General features: G+C 37.9%; 1 protein-coding gene across 1 annotated transcript in view; it reads left to right on the top strand.

The window, feature by feature from the left end:
* The window catches only part of GLRA3 (glycine receptor alpha 3), a 197,534-nt gene that overhangs the window by 103,026 nt on the left and 68,123 nt on the right, over positions 1–26,385 (top strand). The window contains exon 5 of the mRNA XM_061424963.1: positions 11,971–12,053. Within this exon, the coding sequence (XP_061280947.1) occupies positions 11,971–12,053 (83 nt within the window). The remainder of the gene's footprint in view (positions 1–11,970; positions 12,054–26,385) is intronic.

Genomic DNA, 26,385 nt, shown 5'->3' with positions numbered 1-26,385 from the left:
CTCAGTCTTTCCTTTCATCAGGGTCTTTTCCAGTGAGTCAGCTCCTTGCATCAGGTGGTCAAAGTACTGGAACTTCAGCTTCACTATCAGTTCTTCCAATGAATATTCACGGTTGATTTTCTTTAGGATTAACTAGTTTGATCTCCTTGCTATCCAAGGGACTCTCAAGAGTCTTCTTCAGCACCACAATTCAAAAGCATGAATTTTTCAGTGCTCAGTCTTCGCTATGCCCCAACTCTCACACCCATAGATAACTACTGGAAAATTCATAAGTTTGACTATACGGACCTTTGTACCTGGTGAAGGGCTTCCCTGGCGACTCAGTTGGTAAAGAGTCTGCCTGCAATGTGGGAGAGCTGGGTTCCATCCTGAGGTCGGGAAGATCCCCTGGAGAAGGAAATGGCAGCCCATTCCAGTATTCTTGCCTGGAGAATTCCATGGATAGAGGAGCCTGGTGTCAAAAAGAGTTGGACACGACTGAGTAACTAACACTTTCACTTTCACCTGGTGAAAATATCTTTTAGGAATGAAGGGGAAATTGAGACATTCTTGGATAAAGGAAAACTAAGAGAATTTGTCACAAATAGACCTCATGGCACTGCTGCTGCTAAGTCATGTCAGTCATGTCCGACTCTGTGCGACCCCACCAGGCTCCTCTGTCCCTGGGTTTCTCCAGCCAAGAATACTGGACTGGGTTGCCATTTCCTTCTCCAATGCATAAAAGTGAAAAGTGAAAGTGAAATAGCTTAGTCGTGTCTGACTCTTCACGACCCCATGGACTGTAGCCTACCAGGCTCCTCCGTCCATGGGATTTTCCAGGCAAGAGTACTGGAGTGGGTTGCCATTGCCTTCTTCCCCTCATGGCATTAGTGGTAAAGAATCCGCCTGCCAATGCTGGAGATGTAAGAGAGGCGAGTTCGATCTCTGGGTTAGGAAGATCCCTTGGAGGAAAGCACTTCAACCCACTCCAGAATTCTGGCCTAGAGAATCCCATGGACAGAGGAGCCTGATGTGTCACAGTCCATAGCGTTGCAAAGAGAGTGGGACACGACATGACTGAAGTGACTTAGCAGGCAGGTAGGTGGGCAGGCCTCCCCTGAAAGTACAGCTAAAGGAAGTTTTCTAAACAGAAAGGAACCAATAAGAGAAGAAACATTGAAGCATCAAGAAAGAAGAAAGGAAACTGTCATCAGAAATATGAGCAAATATAATAGACTTTTCTTCTCCTCTTGAATTTTCTAAATTATGCTTGACAGTTGAAGCAGGAATTATAACATTGGTGTAAGGGAAAATGCCAAATAAGAAATAAGAGAACTTTTTACAATTACATTGGCAGAAATTAATGAGATGTAATATTTAGTGCTGTCTAATACCCTTTGACTTTGTAAATACCCTTTGTCTAATACCCAGATGACTTTGTAAAATGATTTGTTGGGTTATAGAAAAATGTAAAATACATTTATCCTTCAACCCAACAATGCTGCTTCTAGGAATTTATGTTATTTATGTGTTCAAGTGTACAACAAGACACATTTACAAAGATACACACTGTACCACTGAAACAGCAACAAAAAGCCCTGGATATTTGCTAATGAGAACAAGGCAGAACAAAATGATAGCCCCAAATCATGAAATACTCTGCAGGATCTAGAGCTAAATGTATTCGTAAGAAAATGCCTTCAAAATATCCTTAGGGTTAGAAATGTTTCATGCTTATTTTTATTTAAAACATTCTCTATATGTAAGCATAAAAGTGTATGTAAAAATACACATATATCTGGGGGGAGTTGGACAAACCGGGAGAGCAGTATTGACATATATACACTTACCATATACATGGATAAAGTAAGTAGCTAGTGGGAAGCTGCTGTATAGCACAGGGAGCTCAGCTCCATGCACTGTGATGACCTAGAGGGCTGGGGTGGGGGAATTGGGAGGGGGCTCCAGAGGGAAGGGATACATGTATACATATGGCTGACTCGTGTTGTTGTACAGCAGAAACCAACACAACACCGTAAAGCAATTATCCTCCAGTTACAAAAAACAAATTAACATTGTTCTCTTAACTGAAAAAAAGTAAATAAAATATAAAAAAATACACATATATCTAATTCCATACAAGAAGTTCAGAAGGATATCCACAATTTGTTAAAAATAACCAATTATGGAAAAGAACCTTAGAATTTAGGTAGAAATAAAGGTGAGCTATAAATTTCCCCATATGTAAGTTTATATTATTTGAATTTTTTAGTAAGAGTTATATTTTACTTATGAATTAAATACATATATTTTAAGTGACAGAGGCTTTTAACCTGAAGTCATGATCCTTGGCTCCGCTGTGATGTGGCTTTGTGATGGTTATCAGGGGATCCATAACAGGTATAAACAAATCAAATTTACTTCTTTTCTTGTTAACTTGAAAATAAACTTTGTGGAAGATATAATTTGAATTGCAAGGATATATCACCAAGTAGCTTGGAAAATCATTTTGCAAAATTGTAATATCTAGATTTGTTGAAATAACAATGTGTGTGTTTTATTGTATCCTGTATGATTATGCCTATTTACTTGTTTATATCAAGTCTTAATGGCCTTGGAAAATGGTGCCATCCATTATAAATTGCCCACATTTCTTCTAATATTTTGAGAAAAGTTATAGAATAATTCAGAATTGCATCTTTCTTCTTTCAGTATGAGTTCAGATGAAACAGATGATGTCTCTTGGCATCTAGTTTTTGTTTGCTCTATCCTGGCTCACATGATCAAAGACTAAATTCATGTTTTTTTGAGTTGTTTTTGGAAATTTCACAGGACTTTGAAATTTCAAATGGCAAGCAGTTTCTTTGTTAACAAAAGTTGTGCTCGGGAAAAAAAATCTTGTTCGATTTACAAATGGAGCACCTGTGATGTTTCATGAGCGATCTACTTTCTTGCTTGTTCAAAGAAAGAAGAATGTCCTGGCAAACTCGACCTGTTGAACTTAAAATTTCTCTGTACTTCCTCCTTAAAGCCACTAAAACAATGAAATAAACTGCATAAGGAATGAAATGACATTAACACACAGGAAGATGAAAGGAATGGGAAATAAAAGTGACAGATGAGTGATGACGAGATATTTTAGGAGGCTTGAAAATGAATGCACTTGTGAAAACTGACTTCACAGAGATAGCTAAAACCTAAGACAAAATGGGGGAACCTAAAAGGAAGAAAATAATATCCTCAAATTTTTAGAAATTTGAGGTAGCTAGGATATCAGAAAGAGGGGACTAGAAAGGAAATTAAAAAACAAAGAGTTGAGGGACTTCCCTGGCAGTCTAGTGGTTAAAAATTCACTTCTGGAGCAGGGAGTGTGGGTCCAATCTCTGGTTGGGGAGCTGAGATCCCACATGCCTCTCAGCCAAAAAACCAGAGCATAAATGACAGAAGAAGTATTGTAACAAATTCAATAAAAGACTTTAAAAATGGTCCACATCAAAAAGTCTTTAAAAATTAAAAAAAAAATAATCTGATGTAAACTTTACAGGAACAACAGTGAGCCCTTTATCCTCACTTTCGTGCCCATGTTTCTCAGACTAGGATCTACTTTTATGCCTTCTGATCTGGGCAGAAAGCAGGAGGACAGAAAACTCCAACAAGGTTGTTCCAAGAGCTTCTGGAGTAGGGACTACAGGCACAGCTGGGTCTGTCAGAAGCATCACATCAAGAAAATGAGGGTACAGTGAGGTCTGCACACTGAATGCTGATAGCCTGTTCTCTGTACAATGTCTAAGAGGAAAGGTCTACAGACAACTGGGGAACCACCAGTGAAAAATCTGAGCAGCCATCCTGTGATGAATGAATCATGCCATAACTCAATGAATCATCTTCTGCTCATTGAATTCCAACTAGCTTTATTACCTCATTCTTAAATATAAACAGACATTGGAGGACATCCTACAATAATAACAGTAATTAAAAAAAGAAGCAGAGGTCAGAATAAACATGCAGAGGAAATAAAGAGCAAAAAGAAGAAAATTAAAGAAACAAAAAGAGAAAAAAATTACTCAAGAGAAAATGCCAGAAGCAGAAGAGACCATGAAAAGAAATCTCTGGACAGAAATGAAATAGGAGACTTTCAGGAAAGGAGAAATGAAGTCATTCAGAGCATAGGAAAGTACAGATAGTAAACTGAAGTGGAAAAATCATTAGTGGAATATTCGAAAGATGAAATGGAGAAATCTGCCAAGAAGCAGAATCAAGATACTGAGAAATAGGAAATAGGAAAGAAAGGATATGAAAAGCAGAGTATCAATACAGAGGTTCAATATCTGACTTGAAAAGAAATAGAGACTTCCATGAAAAATAAGGAAGAGATCCACTGTCTGGTCTGTTTAATCATTGAGAAGGACTTGGTTCTGATAAGGAGTTTGTTGAGTTTGAAGTAATAGTAGGGAATAGAAACTGAAGTGATCATTAAAGTAAGACAGTTATTAACACTAGGGAAAACAAACACTATCCAAGAGCTGTAATTATGGCAAACAACTAACCTTAACTATGAACACTAATTGCATATTCACAACATGTAAACACTGAATATTAATTTCACTGTTAATTTTTACATAACTAAATTTTGAATTCTGCTGGAATGTTAAATGTACAGAGAGTGTGGTATAAGGGAAGTATATTCTTATTTTCCTTTGTAGCAAATTAATAGGAAACTTCACATATTTTAAAAATCCAGCATAACGTGATAGCAATTTAGATACAGAATACAAGTCCCAAACAGATTTCCAAAGAAGGCTGCCTCTGAGGAGCTAGAACTGAACTGGGGGTAAGGATGGGTGGGGCAAAGCTCTTTTCCATATGTTTTATGTAATTGTCAAGCTTCTAAATGCCATCCATGAATTACATTGATGAATTTTAAGTAAACTATATTAATAACTTCTATTATAATTTTTAATTATGTTGATAATTTTTCTTTTCTTTTTTAACATGATTTTTACTCATTTACTTGCAAGAGAAGAATTCTGCATTTATGTCAAAATTTTTAAAAAAATTGGAGTATAATTGCTTTACGACTGTGTTAGTTTCTGCTGTACAACAAAGTGAATCAGCTGTATGTAAACATACATTCCCTCCCTCTTGGAGTGAAATGCTTTTCAAGCGAAGGTGTTGGGACAAGACACATGATTTTGGATTGTCAAGTTTGGGATTTGACTTTATTCTACTTATAAAGTTAGCTTATTATGTACTTCATGGGTGCTGACTGCCAACGCAGGTCTCTGGGATCAGAGACAGAGGAATGAAGTACTCACTGCAGCAAAGCAGCAGGCGCCTCAGCACATTTGCCCAACTTCTGCATGGTCCTCAGGTCTCGTGGGAAGAACACAGCAGACACAGATGGACACAACACATCCAAGGATCTGCCACACAATTGTGGAACACTGAGATTGGGGAATCCACTGCTTTCATAGCAAGCAGCAAGCAAGCCTTCTCTTTGTCCACGGGAATGTGCTCTCATCTCTCAGAATGAGCAGCTACACAGACAACCCTGAGAAATAAATGGTTCACGAGAAAGTATCATCAGGGCCTTCCATTCTCAATAGACCCAACAGGAGGTAAATTTACTTACTGGCTGTGGTTTGGGACAGTTCTCTTTACCTGTGAAAGGCTCATGACAGAAGATGAGATAGTTAGATGGCATCAGCAACTCAATGGACATGAGTTTGAGCAAACTCCAGGAGACAGTGAAGTAAAGGGAAGCCGGCGTGCTGCAGTCCATAACAGGAGTTAGTGACTGAGCAACAATACTTATTATTATTACTCTTTCTTTGAAATTTGGTTGTGAAAAGAATTAAAGATTACTTATACAATATGTACTTATTTTTTGAAATTAGTCATTAATTTTTAAATAAAAAAGCAAACATTTCAATTGATGCTTTTAAAAATTTTTATAAAAATTTATTTTTAATTGAAAGATAATTACTTTACAGAATTTTGTTGTTTTCTGTCAAACATCAACACGAATCAGCCATAGATATACATATGTCCCCTCCCTCTTGAACATCCTTCCTATCTCCCTCCCCATCCCATCCCTCTAGGTTGATACAGAGCCCCTGTTTGAGTTTCCTGAGCCATACAGCAAATTCCCATTGGCTATCTATTTCACATATGGTAATGTAAGTTTCCATGTTACTCTTTCCATACATCTCACACTCTCCTCCCCTCTCCCTGTGTCTGTAAGTCTGTCCTCTGTGTCTGTTTCTCCATTGCTGACTTGCAAATGAATTCATCGGTACCACCTTTCTAGATTCCATATACATGCATTAATATGTGATATTTCTCTTTCTCTTTCTGACTTACTTCACTTTGTATAATAGGCTCTAGGTTTATCTACTCCATTAAAGCTGATTCAAATGCATTCCTTTTTATGACTGAGTAATATTCCATTGTGTATATGTACCACAACTTCTTTATTCATTCATCTCTCAATGGACATTTAGGTTGTTTCCATGTCCTAGCTATTGTAAATAGTGCTGGGATGAACATTGGGGTACATGTGTCTTTTCAATTTTGGTTTCCTCAGGGTATATGTCTAGGAGTGGGATTGCTAGATCATATTGTGGTTTTATTCCTAGATTTTTAGGGAATCTCCATACCATCTTCTGTAGTGGTTGTATCAGCTTACATTCCCACCAGCAGTGCAAGAGGGTTCCCTTTTGTCCACACCCTCTCCAGGATTTATTGTTTGTAGACTTTTTGATTATGGCCATTCTGACTGGTGTGATGTGAGGCATACCTCATTGTAGTTTTGATCTGCATTTCTCTAACAATGAGCAATGTTGAGCATCTTTTCATGTGTTCGTTAGCCATCTGTGTGTCTTCTTTGGAGAAATGTCCATGTAGGTCTTTTCCCCACTTTTTATTGGGTGGTTTGTTTTTATGATATTGAGTTGTATGAGCTGCTTGTATATTTTGGAAATTAATCCTTTGTCAGTTGTTTCATTTGCTATTATTTTCTCCCATTTTGAGGGTTGTCTTTTCACCTTGTTTATAGTTTTCTTTGCTGTGCAAAAGTTTTTAAGTTTAATTAGGTCCCACTTGTTTACTTTTGTTTCTATTTCCTTTGCACTAGAAGGTGGGTCATAGAAGATCTTGCTTTGAGTTATGCCATCGAGTGTTCTGCCCATGTTTTCCTCTAAGAGTTTTATACTTTCTGGTCTTACATTTAAGTCTGTAATCCCTTTTGAATTTATCTTTGTGTATGGTGTTAGGAAGTGTTCTAATTTCATTCTTTGTTGATGCTTTTTAAGATGCTGTTTATTCAAGGAAAATTGATTTACAATGCCATAAAATATATGTTGTAAGGATGTTTTGGTGTGTTTGATTATGTACAGTCTTTTGAAGAGGCCCATAGCTTATATCAGCTTCTTAAAGTGACCATTAACAAGACTGAGATTGCACAGGTGATGGGTTAATAAGCTTTATGATCATCTCTAGAATCAGAGGACAACAAAACTCCAACTAGAACACTAGTTCCAATCTTCCATCTAGTGTTCTAACAATCTGAAAACCTGCGAGTTATTTACTTATTTACTCTTTATAGAATTTTTCTTGATGAAATGTCAAATCACCCAAGTAAATATGTAAAATCCATGGGCAGCTTTCTTCTATTTTCTAAAGTTTAATGACTAAGTTTCTTTTTGAACAAACCACATATGTCTTTTACTTTAATAACTCATAGTGTATGAAAATCATCATTTTTATGTTACATAAATGCACACTTTCAAAGTCATATTAATTAGAGAACTCATTTTTTTAAACTTTATTTTATTTTTAAACTTTACAATATTGTATTAATTTTGCCAAATATTGAAATGAATCCGCCACAGGTATACCTGTGTTCCCCATCCTGAACCCTCCTCCCTCCTCCCTCCCCATACCCTCCCTCTGGGTCGTCCCAGTGCACCAGCCCCAAGCATCCAGTATCGTGCATCGAACCTGGACTGGCAACTCGTTTCATACATGATATTATACATGTTTCAATGCCATTCTCCCAAATCTCCCCACCCTCTCCCTCTCCCACAGAGTCCATAAGGCTGATCTATACATCAGTGTCTCTTTTGCTGTCTCATACTATGAGGTACTATTTCACGCCAGTCAGAATGGCTACGATCCAAAAGTCTACAAATAAAATGCTGGAGAGGGTGTGGAGAAAAGGGAACTCTCTTACACTGTTGTGGGAATGCAAACTAGTACAGCCACTGTGGAGAACAGTATGGAGATTCCTTAAAAAACTGGAAATAAAACTACCTTATGATCCAGCAATCCCACTGCTGGGCATACACACTGAGGAAACCAGAAGGGAAAGAGACACGTGTACCCCAATGTTCATCGCAGCACTGTTTATAATAGCCAGGACATGGAAGCAACCTAGATGCCCATCAGCAGATGAATGGATAAAGAAAGCTGTGGTACATATACACAATGGAGTATTACTCAGCCATTAAAAAGAATACATTTGAATCAGTTCTAATGAGATGGATGAGAATTCATTTTCATGAAAAGCATTCTAATGCCCTTGAAAGGCAGTAGACTTAAAGGTTAAGGGCACAGAATCTACAGCCAGACTCTCAGGTCTATTGATTCAGCTCTATCAATTTCTGCTTTACATATCAGGAGAGTTAAGTCTTAATCTCCTCATCTCTAAGTAAAGGTAACATCACTTACCTGTAAATTCATACTAAGAAATAAATGAATTAAGGCATATATGAAGTATTTAAAATAGTGCCTACCACACAGTAAGCAAAAAGCATTACCTAGTATGATATTACAGATAATATTTCAATGCTTATAGTTGACGCAATTGTCCTTATAACAATACATTTAGAAATAGTAAAAATTAATAAAATGCTTATTGTTTGCAAATAAAGCCTAAAGTTGCGTCAAAAAGCCTTTTTACAAAATACTTCAGTTAATGGTTGGGACCACATACTCTGGGCAAACAAGCAATGCTTGTTTGAAAATTGGTAATACCCTGATTTTAATGAGGTGAATTATTTAAAATAGATTACAGTCATCGTCTTATTTTTTTGACATTGCTGCTTAACTAAGCCAAGATGTTTTAAGGGAAAATGAAAGAAACACACATCCTGTTTGCGTGTCTTGTTTCAGAAAAGAGAACTCCATGTCCTCTCTTACACAGTATTTCCTAAACAGTAGAATGTGATTAATTACATCTTGATTTAGTTTTCTTTTGATGTGGTCAGGACAAATCTTTAATTTATATGTTTTAATAAAGAAATGCAGGATCACACTCACCAAGGTGACACATTTTTTCATCCCTGTGCTATTAAAGAAGCTATTGTATTATACCTTAAACAAAAAGAAAGTCAACAAATGGATTTTTATTCAGGGTATGATTTATGACAGAAATCCTACAAACAGTGTTTTTCATTGCCAAATAATTCCTTCCAAGTATCTTTTTTTTTTTAAAGAATTATGCAATGTCTATTTTTTTTTACACCAGAAAAATAGCAAAGATATGAATTTGACATCACATGCATGGTGAGAGCCTGGAAAAGATTCTAAGAATGCTATTTACTTCCATACAAAAGGTCACAGACTTAATTCTCTAAGCCAATATTTGAAACTGGCTGGCTAGAGAGTCTTGGATGTTTGGGAAATTAATAAGTGTACGTTCAAATTGTACTTGTGCATACACTTCTAATAAACCTTTTCACAAGACAGAGAACACTGTGTCCAGCAGATTTTACAATTGCCTTTTGAAGAAAGAATTTTGCAGATGGACAATATCACACTTGCAGGATCACTTAACCTAGCTGATTTAGGAGAAAACTTGCTTTTGAAGATTCAATTCTGTGTGGATTCTTTTAGTGTGCTATGGACTCGAACTTGAGTGAATTGTCAGATGATCCCCTGGGACTCTTAAAAAGTCAGCAGCTTCACCCTCTGTCAGCTTATGCCTCTCAAATGATGTCACTGGGCCCCTACCAAGAGTATTCATTGTCAGATGTACATCATTATAGCTTTATGTCTATGGCCTACATAAAAATGCTACTTCAGAGAATGTGGTTGCATTTAGTAGAGCTGATGGCTATTTTTTGCTAAAACTTAATTTTTTAAATAAGTGATTTAATTCTGTCATCTTTGTGTGCATACTGTATAATTTGGGGGAGGAGGAAATGGGGAGGCCTGGGGTAGTGAGAATGCGCTGCTGCTACTGCTACTACTAAGTCACATCAGTCGTGTCCGACTCTGTGCAATCCCATAGACGGCAGCCCACAAGGCTCCCCCGTCCCTGGGATTCTCCTGGCAAGAACACTGGAGTGGGTTGCCACTTCCTTCTCCAATGGGTGAAAGTGAAAAGTGAAAGTGAAGTCACTTAATCGTGTCTGACCCTCAGCGACCCCATGGACTGCAGCCTTCCAGGCTCCTCCGTCCATGGGATTTTCCAGGCCAGAGTACTGGAGTGGGGTGCCATTGCTAGTAATCCTTAATAACTAACGTTGATTGTTTACTAGGTATCAAGCACTTGATTGAGCATTTCACAGATTAACTAATATATTGCTCACAACCTGTTTCCAGAATAGGTATTATTATTATTACCTTCCTTTTGGAGACGTGAAAACTGAAATAGAGTGAAATGACATAACTGGAGACCATAAATTCTTTGGTCACAGAGTTTAGATGAATGACTCAGCCTAGGATATCCACTAATACACTTCATTTCAGTGGGAAAGCTTTCAAAAAAAGGGAATGGCTAGAGAGTTCTTAGAAAAGAACTTCATTTGAATAAATTTGGATTTATTTGGATGTGGGCTTCTTTTTCTCATATCCAGAAACTACAAATTCTTGGTAATCCATGAAGATAGGTAATCCCTGAAGTCATGTACTCTTTAAAGGAAAAAAAAAAAATTTTGAGTAGTAAATTACCTGGAAAGTCAACATTATAATATATTCTGAAATGAGGAAAAGTAAGGGTCACCATCATGTCATCTCACTTTGTGTGAAGTCCCATCAAAAGTTTGTTTGCTGAACACAGAATATGTCACACATGTTTGAGAGGGCTATTTTGTGGACCTAATACAATGTGGTGAAATGCTCTAATTCCACAACAGGGAAGCCCTAATAATGAGAATTTTGGAATCCTCTAGACCAGAGTTTTTTTCCACTGGATGTTCACTGAGAAGATCTTCAGTGTAGTTAAAAAGACAGTAAAAAATGTCACATGAAATTACTTTCTGGCACTCAGCCTTTTCACATCCAGATTCCAAACCTTGGATCTACTGGGTTGACCAAAAAGTTCGTTTGGGTTTTTCTGTAACATCTTATGGAAAAACCCAAATGAACTTTTTGGTCATCAGTACTTGCCTCAATGATGTTGTCTCTATGATTTGGGGGAATTTTGTCTTTTGGCCTTTGGTATTAATTTTATAAAGCTTACTCTCAAATACCTTTTTTAAAAGAGTCTTTTCTGGAAATAGAAACCACTCTTAGATATCTCCAGTACTATCTAAAGGAAAGCATAAGTATACAAATAAATAACTGTGATTAGATGTTTATATATACAGCTTTTCTTCCCTCCAAAACCAGATTTATTTAAAGGATACAGTTATTTCACACTATATATACAAGCTGGAGAAAATTTTCTTGAGTAGATGTTAGCCACAACCAAAACAGCATTGTTTTCCATTGTATCCATAACAATAGAATATTAATATGATATTATGCTGTTGCTGCTGCTAAGTCGCTTCAGTCATGTCCAAAGAGTCCGTGGACTCTTTGCGACCCCATAGACGGCAGTCCATCAGGCTCCCCTGTCCCTGGGATTCTCCAGGCAAGAACACTGGAGTGGGTTGCCATTTCCTTCTCCAATGCATCAAAGTGAAAAGTGAAAGTGAAGTCGCTCAGTCATATCTGATGATATTATAAATTTCTTTATAAAATGATTACTTTGAATTCTTTCAGGTTGACATTAACACTGTCCTGTCCAATGGATCTCAAGAATTTTCCAATGGATGTACAAACATGTATAATGCAACTGGAAAGCTGTAAGTAAGAATAACACAAGTTTTCCTGAATATTTTTTAAAAAAAGTAGATACAGATTTCTCCCGGAATACTCACTGAATATCATTCTCAGAATACCATCTCACCTTCTCTCAGAATTCCCTTATACTCTTTCTCATGGATAATGAAATCAAACCCTCTCTCACTCAGATATCCTTTCACCACACTTCTCAAAGTAATTCCTGTTATCATTCTTCTAAAAATTACCTCTGACTCTTTCAGAATTCTGCAGACCCTCTTCTTTCTCTCAGAATTTCCTCAGACTCTACTTATTCTCAGAATTCTCTTGGAATCTCCTTCTATCTCTCAGATTTCCCTGACTCTCAATCTTTCTTGCAGAATTACATGGAATCTCATTCTTCACAGTAATATCTCAAATCTCATTTTCTCAAAATTCAGTTTCAATTTCAAGGTGTAAAAATTCCCTCATACTCACCTATAAGCAGGATTCCTTTCACCAAAGGAAACCTGACAGACTGAAATAAATATAAAATGCCTTCACTCAGAATTCCCTCCTACAAACTTCACTCAGAATTTACTCAGAAAAGTCCTACTGTCTCTCAGAAATCTTTCATTCTGTCAGATTTCCCTCGAAGAAAAGTCCTTCTTTCTGTCAGAAATCTATCTCTCAGGTTCCCCTAGAAGAGACCTTATGTCTGTCTAAAGACAGAAAGAAAGACAGAAAGAAATCTCCATCTTTCTGCCAGGTTTATATAAAATAACTTTTATAGATATCTTCTTTCTATCAGGTTTCTATCACAAAGAAATCCTTCTTTCTGTCAGAAATCTCCTTTTTTTCCTATCATGTTTCCATCAAAGAAAAGTCCTTCTTTCTGGCATATCTCTTCTTTCTATCAGGTTTCAATCAGAAAAAGAACCCTCCTGCAATGCAGAAGACCCCGGATTGATTCCTGGGTCAGGAAGATCCACCGGAGAAGGGATAGGCTACCCACTCCAGTATTCTTAGGCTTCCCTTGTGGCTCAGCTGGTAAAGAATCTGCCTGTAATGTGGGAGACCTGGGTTTGATCCCTGGGTTGGGAAGATCCCCTGGAGAAGGGAAAGGCTACCCACTCTAGTATTCTTGCCTGGAGAATTCCATGGACTGTATAGTCCATGGGGTTGCAAAGAGTTGGACACGACTGAGCAACTTTTACTTCTATCAGAAAAGTCCCTCCTTTTGTCAGAAATTGCCTTCTTTCTGTCAGGTTTCACTCACAAAGAAAACCTTATTTCTGTCAGAAATCTTTCAGTCAGCTTTCCTCAGAAAAGTCTCTCTCTCAGTCAGAAATCAGCTTTCTGTCAGGTTTCTCTCACAGGAAAAATCTTTCTGGAAGAAAACTTCTTTCTTTCAGTATCCCTCAGAAATATTCTTTCTGTCAGGATTCTCTCCCAGAAAAGACCTTTCTGTCAGAAAACTTCTTTTCATCAGGTTTCCCTCTGAAATGTTCTTATTTCTGTCAGGTTTCTCCCCACTAAAAAAACCACATTCTTTCTGTCAGAAGTCTCCTTCTGTCGGGTTTTCCTCAGAAATGTCCTTCTTTCTGTCAATGAAGACCTTCTTCCTGTCTGATATCGCCTTTCTGGCAGTTTTCCCTCAAAAACATCCTTCTTTCTGTCAGAAATCTCCTTCTTTGTGTCAGGTTTCACTTAGAAATGTCCTTCTTGCTGTCAGAAATCTCCTTCTTTCTGTCAGGTTTCTTTCCCAGAAAAGACCTTCTTTCTGTTAGAAATCCCCTTCTTTGTGTGAGGTTTCCCTCAGAATTGTCCTTTTTGTCTGTCAGAAATTGCCTTCTTTCTGTCACATTTCTTTCCCAGAAAAGACCTTCTTTCTGTCCGATATCTCCTTCTTTCTGTTAGGTTTCCCTCAGAACACCCTTCTTTCTGTCAGAAATCTCCATCTTTCCATTAGGTTTCCCTCAGAAACATCCTTCTTTCTGTCAGAAATTGCCTTCTTTCTGTCAGGTTTTGCTCCCAGGAAAGACCTTTCTGTCAGAAAACTTCTTCTTTCCATTAGGTTTCCCTCAGAAACATCCTTCTTTCTTTCAGGTTTCTCTCCCTCAAAACATATTCGGTCAGAAGTCTTCTTTGTGTTAGGTTTCGCTCAAAAATGTCTTTTTTCCTGTCAGATGCCTTATTTTTGTCAGGATTCTCTCCCAGAAAAGACCTTTCTGTCAGAAAACTCCTTTTCATCAGGTTTCCCTCAGAAACGTTCTTCTTTCTGTCAGAAGTCCCCTTCTTTCTGTCAGGTTTCTCCCCCCCAAAACACATTCTTTCTGTCAGAAGTCTCCTTCTTTGTGTCAGGTTTCACTTAGAAATGTCCTTCTTTGCTGTCAGAAATCTCCTTCTTTCTGTCAGGTTTCTTTCCCAGAAAAGACCTTCTTTCTGTTAGAAATCCCCTTCTTTGTGTGAGGTTTCCCTCAGAATTGTCCTTTTTGTCTGTCAGAAATTGCCTTCTTTCTGTCACATTTCTTTCCCAGAAAAGACCTTCTTTCTGTCCGATATCTCCTTCTTTCTGTTAGGTTTCCCTCAGAACACCCTTCTTTCTGTCAGAAATCTCCATCTTTCCATCAGGTTTCCCTCAGAAACATCCTTCTTTCTGTCAGAAATTGCCTTCTTTCTGTCAGGTTTTGCTTCCAGGAAAGACCTTTCTGTCAGAAAACTTCTTTCCATTAGGTTTCCCTCAGAAACATCCTTCTTTCTTTCAGGTTTCTCTCCCCCAAAACATATTCTGTCAGAAATCTTCTTTGTGTTAGGTTTTGCTCAAAAATGTCTTTCTTTCTGTCAGAAATTGCCTTCTTTCTGTCAGGTTTATATCTCAGAAAAGATCTTTTTTCTGTTAGAAATACCCTTCTTTGTGTCAGAGTTCCCTCAGAAACTTCCTTTTTTTCTGTCATGTCAGAAATCGCCTTCTTTCTGTCAGGTTTCTCTCCAGAAAAGACCTTCTTTCTGTTAGAAATCCCCTTCTTTGTGTCAGGATTCCCTCAGAATCGTCCTTTTTTTCTGTCAGAAATTGCTTTCTTTCTGTCATGTTTCTCTCTGAGAAAATACCTTCTTTCTGTCAGGTATCTCCTTCTTTCTATTAGGTTTCCCTCAGAAACACCCTTCTTTCTGTTAGAAATCTCCATCTTTCTATCAGGTTTTACTCAGAAATGTCCTTCTTGTCAGGTTTCTCTCAGAGAAAAGACCTTTTTCTGTTAGAAATACCCTTCTTTGTGTCAGGTTTCTGTCCCAGAAAAGACCTTCTATCTGTCTGATATCTCCTTCTCTCTGTCAGGTTTCCCTCAGAAACATCCTTCTTTCTGTCAGAAATCACCTTCCTTCCATCAGATTTCCCTCAGAAATGTCCTTTTTGTCAGAAGTTGTCTTCTTTCTGTCAGGTTTATCTCCCAGAAAAAAACCTTTCTGTCTGGAATCTTCTTTCCATTAGGTTTCCCTCGGACACGTCCTTCTTTCTGCCATTTGTCAGAAATTACCCTCTTTCTGTGAGGTTTCTCTCCTAGAAAAAGACGTTCTTTCTGTCAGAAATCTCCTTCTTTGTGTCAGGTTTCCCTCAGAAGCGCCCTTCTTTCTGTCAGAAATTGCCTTCTTTCTGTCGGTTTTCTTTCCCAGAAAACACTTTCTTTCTGTCAGAAATCTCCTTTCTATCTAGTTTCTATCTGAATTATCTTTTTTTTCCCCAAAAAATTCTAGAAAAAAACATGTAAAAAATTAGTAGATTTATAATAATGCATGATATATATTATTTGTTTTTTAGTTTTTTTCTGACATTTACTGAAAAGACATGTTATTTTGCACCTGTTATGGATTGGTATCTGTCTTACACTCTGTATACTCTATACTGCTATTTAAAGTAAATTTCAAGCTAGAAATGCCATTTTTGAAGATTAAGAAATATCTATTCTTTTTATACTCGTCAATGGTAAAATGGATGCTAACTTTGAAAAATATGGTACTTTTTTTTATGGAGTGCATGCTGGAATCCAAACATTGTCATGTTTTATTTCTCATACACACAACAGAACTGTTGTTATTGTCATGTTTCCACCTGTGTAAATCGTTACTTTGAGTATTTTTACCCCAAATTATCGAGGTGGTAAGTACAAAATATGCCTTCTTTCTGTCAAGTTTCTTTCTCAGAAAAGACCTTCTTTCTGTCAGAAATGTCCTTGTGTCTGTCAGGTTTCCCTCAGAAACGTCCTTCTTTCTGTCCAAAATATTAACACATGAAAACTTTAGGTCCTTTTATTTCTTTAAACTTATCTGTTTATTACCCCAAACTTGGTTGGTCGACATTATGTAATATTTTTGTGATAAGATCAGATCAGTCGCTCAGTCTTGTCCGACTCTTTGCAACCCCATGATACTCCATCATATTTAGAAAAAAATGCCTGTTTCACATATTCCTTTAGGAAAAAATTGCAGCTGGAACTTCAGAATTGGTGTCATGAGATTCCAGTCCTGTAGGGTGGTGAATCTGCCACTAGAGGGCATGCCTACTTCGTAGGGGGACTTGTTGCCAACACTGCACACTGGTTTTCTCTTAAAGAAAGGAAGTGCAAATACCTATTTCTCTGATAATAAAACTTAGCAGGAAGATAATGTAATATCTTCCTGTTAAATTTAAATACATTATATAAGTAAGTGGATTAATTTAATTAATATAAGTTAATTAATGTGAATATATTAATTTACTCAATATTTACATTTTATTAACTTAAATATAGGGCTTCCCTGGTGGCTCAGGGGTTAAAGTGTCTGCCTGCAATGCGGGACACCTGGATTCAATCCCTGGGTCAGGAAGATCCCCTGGAGAAGGAAATGGCAACCCACTCCAGTATTCTTGCCTGGAGAATCCCATGGACTGAGGAGCCTGGTGGTCTATAGTCCATGGGTCGCAAAGAGTCGGACACAACTGGGCGACTTCACTTTCACTTTCAACTTAAATATTAGTCACACCCATGGATAAATTACTAAATTAAATGAAAGGAAAATTAAAATTTAGTTTTAATTGGAAGATCTATTTAGCAATAAAAATGGGAGGTTGGAGTTGGGAGTGGGAAGCAATACAGGATTCCTTAGCAGTGTTGATTTCTAACTCTACCTTGAAGGCATTCTGAGGACAGGTATCTTTGTTGCAAAATTAGGTACATTGGAGAGTATGGAGGGAAAAAAATCATATGAAAATTAGTCTAAGACAGACTGGTTCCCTAATTATTAATTTAAGAATACTAAATATTATCCAATAGTGAGGAGCTGTGGAAGATTTAGGAGCAAGAACATGAGTTGGTTAATATTATGCTCTTGAAGATTCTCTCATACAGATGAACCAAGTTATTTAAGAAGGTTCCATAATATTCCAATAAAAAGAATGAAAGTAGGAGCAAAGAAGAGCAGTGTGGAAAGTAGATACAATACAGATTGATGCTGTAGAGGAAGCAAAATGTTATCTTTACCTTCTTAGGCTCCTCAGCCTTGGCCTGAAAATTAAGCAGAAATAAAACACGAACAGAAGAAAAGGATACAAATTTATTTAATATAAGTTTTACAGAAGGAAATGAATAGTCAAGGAAGTGGCAAAGCCTAAATTCTTTTATACCAGGTTAAACAAAGAAAAGCGAGAAGCAGTTGTGGAAAAGTAATGCTATGTGAGGAAGCCAAAGGAAGATGAGAATTATTTTAACAAGATCTCTACAGAATTCTCCTGGCTTTGATCCCCTGTTGAAGAGTGTTTCTTTTTCTCCTAGTACAAGGAGTACAGCTCCTTGGAAGTGTGAGCTCCATGTGAGTACAGCTCACATGGAAGTTTTTAGTCTACTGTTTTCAGAAAGAAAAGGAGAGATTAGAATGCCCTTCTCACACCTGCTGTTTTTCAGGTGCCTTTAGCTTAAAATCATTCTTCTGCCGAAGTGGCATATTTTGGGGGTACATATTCCACTGTTTTCATTTACTTCAATACAGTTCAGTTCAGTTCAGTCGCTCAGTCGTGTCCGACTGTTTGCCACCCCATGAATTGCAGCACGCCAGGCCTCCCTGTCCATCACCAACTCCCAGAGTTCACTCAGACTCACGTCCATCGAGTCAGTGATGCCCTCCAGCCATCTCATCCTCTGTCGTCCCCTTCTCCTCCTGCCCCCAATCCCTCCCAGCATCAGTCTTTTCCAATGAGTCAACTCTTCGCATGAGGTGGCCAAAGTACTGGAACTTCAGCTTTAGCATCATTTCTTCCAAAGAAATCCCAGGGTTGATCTCCTTCAGAATGGACTGATTGGATCTCCTTGCAGTCCAAGAGACTCTCAAGAGTCTTCTCCAACACCACAGTTCAAAAGCATCAATTCTTCGGTGCTCAGCCTTCTTCACAGTCCAACTCTCACATCCATACATGACCACAGGAAAAACCATAGCGTTGACTAGACGGACCTTTGTTGGCAATACAAAGTGGATGCAAAGTCTCTGAGTGCCCAATTAGTCAGAGACAAAGAGCTTAGATAAGTAGAATCATTTTGGAAATACTGACAGAGAAAAAAACAGAGTGAGAAATAAATGTTAAAAGGAATACTGATAAATCCAGTCTTAATATATTTGTGATTTGGGAAATGTACATAAAAAGCCAAAGGAAGGAGTTAACACTGAAGATGTACTGTTTTTTTGTAACTGAATTTTAATTGAAGGATAATTACATTACAATGTTGTGTTGATCTCTGCTGTGCAACAAGGTGAATCAGCTATAAGTATACACATTTTCCCTCCCTCTGGAGCTTCCCTCCCACGCCCCATCCCACCCCTCAAGTTCATCACAGACACCAAGCTGAACTCACTGTGTTATGAAGATGTACTGTTATGAGCCATCTACAGAGTAGTTCAACAAGATGAAATTTTTAAAGGAGAGAGTACAGAGATGCAAGCAAACCCACAAAGAAGAACCAACTCTTAAGAAAGACCTACATTTAGAGGTTGTTGTTATTCAGTTGCTCAGTCGTGTCCAGCTCTTTGCTACTCCATGGACTGAAGCATGCCAGGCTTCCCTGTCTTTTACAATCTCTTAGGGTTTGCTCAAGTTCATGTCCATTAAGTCAGTGATGCTATCTAACCATCTCATCCTCTGCCATCCCCTTCTCCTCCTGCCCTCAATCTTTCCCAGCATCAGGGTCTTTTTCAATGAGTTGGCTCTTTGCATCAGGTGGCCAGAGTATTGGAGCTTCAATGTCCTTCCAATGAATATTCAGGGTTGACTGGTTTGATCACCTTGCAATCTAAGGGACTCTCAAGAGTCTTCTCCAGCACCACAATTTGAAAGCATCAATTCTTCTTTCAGCTCTCACATCTATACACAACTACTGAAAAAACCATAGCTTGACTATATGGACCTTTGTTGACAAAGTGATGTCTGTGCTTTTTAATACACTCTCTAATTTGGTCATTGCTTTCCTTCCAAGGAGCAAGTGTCTTTTAATTTCATAGTTGCAGTCATCATCCACAGTGACATTGGAGCCCGAGAAAATAAAATCTGTCATTGCGTCTACTTTTATCCCCTTCTATTTGCCACGAAGTGATGGGAGCAGATGCCATGATCTTAGTTTTTAGAATGTTGAGTTTTAAGCCAGCTTTTTCACTCTCCTCTTTCATTCTCATCTAGAGGCTCTTTAGTTCCTCTTTGCTTTCTGCCATTAGAGTGGTATCATCTGCATATCTGAGGTTGTTGACACTACTCCTCACAATCTTGATTCTAGCTTGTGATTCATCCAGCCTGGCATTTCGCATGATATACTCTGCTGCTGCTAAGTCACTTCAGTCATGTCCGACTCTGTGTGGCCCCATAGACGGCAGCTTACCGGGCTCCCCTGTCCCTGGGATTCTCCAGGCAAGAACACTGGAGTGGGTTACCATTTCCTTCTCCAATGCATGAAAGTGAAAAGTGAAAGGGAAGTCTCTCAGTCGTGTCTGACTCTTCACTGTATATGTTAAATAAACAAAATGACAATATACAGCCTTGTCCTACTCTTTTCACAATTTTGAACCAGTCAGTTGTTCCATGTAAGGTTCTAAGTGTTGCTTCTTGATCTGCATATAGGTTTCTCAGGAGATGGTAAAGTGGTCTGGTATTCCCATCTCTTTAAGAATTTTCCTTTTTTTTTTTTTTTTTATTCATACAGTCAAAGGCTTTAGCATAGTCAATAAAGCAGAAGTAGATGTTTTTCTTGTATTCTTTTCCTTTTTCTATGATCCAGTGAATGTTGGCAATTTGATTCGTGGTTCCTCTGCCTTTTCTCAACTCAGCTTATATGTCTGGAAGTTCTGGGTTCGTGTACTGCAGAAGCCTAGTTTGAAGGATTCTGAGTATAACTTTGCAAGCATGTGAAATGAGCACAACTGTATGGCGAGGAGGAGGGAATGGCAAACCACTCCAGCATTCTTGCTGTGGGAATCCCATGGAGAGTACCAAAAGGAAAAATGGAAACTTTACCCTTAGATTAACCTGGAATGCTAAATCCTATCACTGAGAATTCCACTGAAATAAAGGAAGAATGTGGTCCATTTATATGGCCCAGGTTCAGATGTTTCCCTTATGAAATCTAAAGGCCTGTCGCACAGTCCAGGAGTCTCCATCCTCCAGGATCTAATGCCTGATGATCTGAGGCAAAACTGATGTAAGAATAATAGAAATGAAGCACACAACGAATGTAATGAGCTTGAATCATTCCCAAACCATCTCCTCCTCCCCCTGGTCTGTGGAAATATTGTCCTCCTCAAAAATGGCCCCTGGTGCCAAAAAGGTTGGAGACCACTGCCATAGTCTACTTGTTCCTCAAATCTCAATAGATTTACCCAACTGCTTTTATTTGCCCAAAATTTTAATATTTTCTTAAATATTTTCTTCTGGTCTTGAATATCCTTCTTTCAACCTCAGAAGAGAATTCTGAAATAAATACAGTAAATGCTTGCTTTGGGGTGAAAAGAAATTGTGTTAGCTTATTTTTCCTTCTTTGTAGTAGTCATTTTTTTACTCTCCAAGTCCAGCCAGAAAATACAGGCCAATTACCTTGACAATTTGCATTTTCCAAAATTTACATCAGTAGAAGCCTAATAAAATATGAAATCATATATACTACAGAGAGCATTCTATCTACAATGAAGCCCTGCTTTTCACTAAGCGTTTTATTTAATTTTTAAAATAATCTATAATTTGCACCCCAATTTTTGCTGGCAATATATAAAACTGAGTGGCATTTCTAGTGAAGATGAACTAAATATTAAAGTGATCACTAACTTTGCTTCTCAGAATTAGATGTACTAGTTTAGTTTACTGAAGTTCAAGATTCAATACATGATTCATTTTTTTTTTTAATTGTATGAAGTAAAACTTAGGGCTATCTTTTAAAAAAATAAATTTTCATTGATATTGCTGTTTTACTTATAAAAGCATCTTACTTATTTCCTTGATAAGCAGCTAATCTATGAGGGAAGGAAACACAGCTATTTTATAATTTATACTACACCCCTAAGGAATTTACAGTGCAAAGCAATGTGCAGGAATAGGGGTATGGAAAAAAAAAGATTTAATATTCAGCTTTTATTTATGTCATAAAGAAACTTTCTAAATGGGCAATTTTTCCCCCTAGTTAAAAAAAGAAATAGAGGATATTTTTCATCTTGAAAGAATATTGGACAGTAGTTTCTTTGAGTCATAATAAAGCTTTCTTGTTCATTAAAAGACAGTGTTGACTTTAAAAAATGTACAACATGAGAGTTGTGAGTTAAACTTTATTTGGGACAAAATGAGGACCTAGCCCAGGATACATATCAGATACCTCTGAGAAGCTGTTCCAAAGAGCCAAAGGGGCAGGGGGAGAATGGGTATGTATGTGATTTTGGTGAAGAGGGAATACATGCAATCAAACACATTTTTTTTATAGAAGGTTTCTGTTAGTCACAAGAAGCAGTCATCTCCATGAAGGATTGTAGTGCTTTTCTAGTTATGAGAAAATAAGAGAATTGGGCCCATAAAATCGGCTCCTGAAAATATCTATCTGAAGACCTGTTCTGCCAGTTTTTCCTTGAGCACAGAATGCCTCATTCCCATTCTTCACCCTGAACTCCTTTCAATGGGTGTTGAAAATCAGCAGCTGCAGCAGCACATGATTTAATCTTTGTAGAGGGCTTCCCAGGTGGCTGAATGGTAAAGAATCCACCTGCCAATGCAGGAGGTGCAGGAGATACGGGTTCAATCCCTGGGTTGGGAAGATCTGCTGGAGAAGGGAATAGCAACCCACTCCAGTATTCTTGCCTGGAGAATTCCATGGACAGAAGAGCCTAGCAGGCTACAGTCCATGGAGTCACAAAGAGTCAGACACGACTGAGTGACTAACACTTTCTTTCAGGGGTAAATAGCAAGTGCCTATGGCAAGTGCCAACTTGTAGCTGGAGACAGTATGACATAGGATACACAAACTACCACTATGTCCAATAAACAGTGTAATTCTGTGTTTCACATCTAAAGAAGAATGTAGGTAACAAAAGAGGAAAACATCACCAGAGAAAGTTAAATAAGTTTTAATTATTCAAGTTGGAAAAGAAAAAATGAGGAAATAATTCATTGATGAAAGAATTCTTTTCTGCAAAGAACAACCTAAATCCCTAAAATTACAGTAAAAGTTACTTATAAGAGTTAAAATGAATAAAAATTACTGTCTGAAATTTTAAGAAGCTTTTGAAATATGCTTTAATGAGGTTTTCAAATAGATATATCTAAAATAGATGAGAGTTTTTTGCTATTTAATTTTTCAGATTCATTTTGAAACCATGTCTGAAAAGATTCAGACTGGTTACTCTGGAATTTATGTTAAGACTAATTTTTAAAAAGGTTACAGTTATTTCCTAATACTCTCTATTGTTATTCAAACTCTTTCATAATTAAAAAAAAGTGTGAATATTATTCAAAATAATATTATGCTTTTTGCCTGGATAGTTAGAGATACAAATTGTTCTTATTTTCTGAGTAGTTATTACTTAATCCTCTGTGGTTACAATGGTGGTTAGAAAGCAAGTTTTCTCAAGACAAAAATATTCACTAATGAACTAACTAGCTACTTGGAAAATCAGTTCCCACTTAAACATTAAATATTCCTTTCTATTTAACACATTTATTTAACATATTCTATTTAACTCTCCTAATTTGTCCATATATTTGTAATTTGAATTTTGCTAATTATCAGATATTCTGAGTGTTTGACAATATAATAAAAGACCATGTAGTTAAAAATCTTTCAAAAAGATAATGTCACAATTGTTTTATATTCATTACTTATCTGATTTAGTCCTAACCACAATTTAATAAGATAGGTTTTATTTCCATTTAAATATCAGCAAGTTAAGGCTTACAAAGCTTAAGAGACTTTCCCAAAGTTACACAATTAAGAAGTAGACAAAGCAAATTCATGTGAATTAATAGCCCACAAACTTATATTAAGCAACATTCATTCAGTCACTTTGAACTCTATCTGACAATTTATAAATATTTATAGTGTGTGACTATGGTACACATAATTTAGCTCTACAGTTAAATATACCCAGTAATTTTACTTGCTTTCTCAGATGTAAAGGCTTAGAGTTCCTTCCTCTGCCTATTTCTCCTCCCCTGAATGTCTTCCCTTGTATTACAATTGGCCTATACCAAGTTGTGGGTTTCTCAGGTGGCTCTAGTGGTAAAGAACCTGCTTGCCAATGCAAAAGATATAAGAGATGCTGGTTCGATCCTGGGGTCAGGAAGATGCCCCTGGAGGAAGGCATGGCAACCCACTCCGGTGTTCTTGCCTAGAGAATCTCGAGGACAGAGGAGCCTGGAAGGCTACAGTCCACAGGGTTGTAAAGAGTTGGACATGACTGAAGCCTCTTAGCATGCACATCCCTCCACCCCCCTTCCACCTTGGCTGACAATGACAATCATTTTGTGATGTGCAGTCTAAGATCTAAGATCACAGGGAGCTGCAAAACACTCTTGACCCAGATCACATCTACATCAGCTACTGTAGATACCACAATAAGTTCTACGTATCTTGTTTTATGTCTACCCAGTTGGGTGACTTGACTAATTACAAGTTTTCCTTTGCCCCAGTTAAACATCTTTATGTTAGATTCAGCCCATAATCTTTACCTCATGATCTGTATCTTTTCTAGTTAATAGTCTAGAGAATTCAGCAACGTACCATTATACAAATTGCCAACATGCGCTGGATCATTGAAAAAGCAAGAGAGTTCCAGAAAAAAATCTATTTCTGCTTTACTGACCATGCCAAAGCCTTTGACTGTGTGGATCACAATAAACTGTGGAAAATTCTGAAAGAGATGGGACTACCAGACCACCTGATCTGCCTCTTGAGAAATTTGTATGCAGGTCAGGAAGCAACAGTTAGAACTGGACATGGAACAACAGACTGGTTCCAAATAGGAAAAGGAGTACGTCAAGGCTGTATATTGTCACCCCGCTTATTTAACTTGTATGCAGAGTACATCATGAGAAACGCTGGGCTGGAAGAAGCACAATCTGGAATCAAGATTGCTGGGAGAAATATCAATAACCTCAGATATGCAGATGACACCACCCTTATGGCAGAAAGTGAAGAGAAACTCAAAAGCCTCTTAATGAAAGTGAAAGAGGAGAATGAAAAAGTGGGCTTAAAGCTCAACATTCAGAAAATGAAGATCATGGCATCCCGTCCCATCACTTCATGGGAAATAGATGGGGAAACAGTAGAAACAGTGTCAGACTTTATTTTTGGGGGCTCCAAAATCACTGCAGATGGTGATTGCAGCCATGAAATTAAAAGACGCTTACTCCTTGGAAGGAAAGTCATGACCAACCTGGATAGCATATTGAAAAGCAGAGACATTGCTTTGCCAACAAAGGTCCATCTAGTCAAGGTTATGGTTTTTCCAGTGGTCATGTATGGATGTGAGAGTTGGACTGTGAAGAAAGCTGAGCGCCGAAGAATTGATGCTTTTGAACTGTGGTGTTGGAGAAGACTCTTGAGAGTCCCTTGGACTGCAAGGAGATCCAACCAGTCCATTCTGAAGGAGATCAGCCCTGGGATTTCTTTGGAAGGAATGATGCTAAAGCTGAAACTCCAGTACTTTGGCCACCTCATGCGAAGAGTTGACTCATTGGCAAAGACTCTGATGCTGGGAGGGATTGGGGGCAGGAGGAGAAGGGGATGACAGAGGATGAGATGACTTGATGGCATCACTGACTCGATGGACATGAGTCTGAGTGAACTCCGGAGATGGTGATGGACAGGGAGGCCTGGCGTGCTGCGATTCATGGGGTTGCAAAGAGTCGGACACTACTGACCAACTGAACTGAACTGAACTGAACCATTATACAATCCAAAAAGGCTGGTCTGAGAAAATTGTTCAACAATGCACTAGAAGGATTCTTCTAGATGGAGTACTACTCAAAAGAAAAAAATTAACAATTGCTCTTTAAATCAGTTATAAATCACCTACGCATATTATACTTAACAGTATTTTGAAATTCTTGTTCATAAGGATAACATAAGAATTCCTTCAATATATACATTTGCCTTAGAATTCCAGCACACTTGGTCATAAGATCATTACATGATGTTAATAAGCATGGCTTTTCCTTTATGATGCTATTGGCATCTACTGACCATGGATGGCTTCCTAACTTACCTGCACACAGACTAAATTTTAACCTCTCCAGAATTTTGTGGGTTTGGTGTTAAGCTCCTTTATTTTTAATGCATGGTCTACCTGTTAATAAACTTGAGTATATTCTCAGCTTTAATCTCATGATAGCTTTGCAATTCTTCAGGCCACTTCTGACCACCTTTTCTCACAAGTCAGTCTCTATCCAATTATATTTTTATATTTCCTTAATAATAACTATCACTATATTTCCTTAATAATAGCTATTATATTTCCTTAATAATATCTATCAGAGAAGGCGATGGCACCTCACTCCAGTACTCTTGCCTGGAAAATCCCACGGACGGAGGAGCCTGGTGGGCTGCAGTCTGTGGGGTCGCAAAGAGACAGACACAACTAAGCGACTTCCCTTTCACTTTTCACTTTCATGTATCGGAGAAGGAAATGAAAGCCTACTCCAGTGTTCTTGCCTGGAGAATCCCAAAGATGGGGGAGCCTGGTGGGCTGCCGTCTATGGGGTCACACAGAGTCGGACACGACTGAAGTGACTTAGCAACAATAATACCTATGAGTTCCACCCCTGCTACTACATCCAAGCTCCTTGAAATTGTCTCTTTTGTTTGTAATTTATTATTCCCAGAAATTATGATG

Source organism: Bos javanicus, chromosome 8, assembly GCF_032452875.1.
Source record: "Bos javanicus breed banteng chromosome 8, ARS-OSU_banteng_1.0, whole genome shotgun sequence".
Lineage (NCBI taxonomy): Eukaryota > Metazoa > Chordata > Mammalia > Artiodactyla > Bovidae > Bos > Bos javanicus.
Note: the sequence above shows the minus strand (reverse complement) of the source record. Positions and strands in the feature narration are given on the sequence as shown.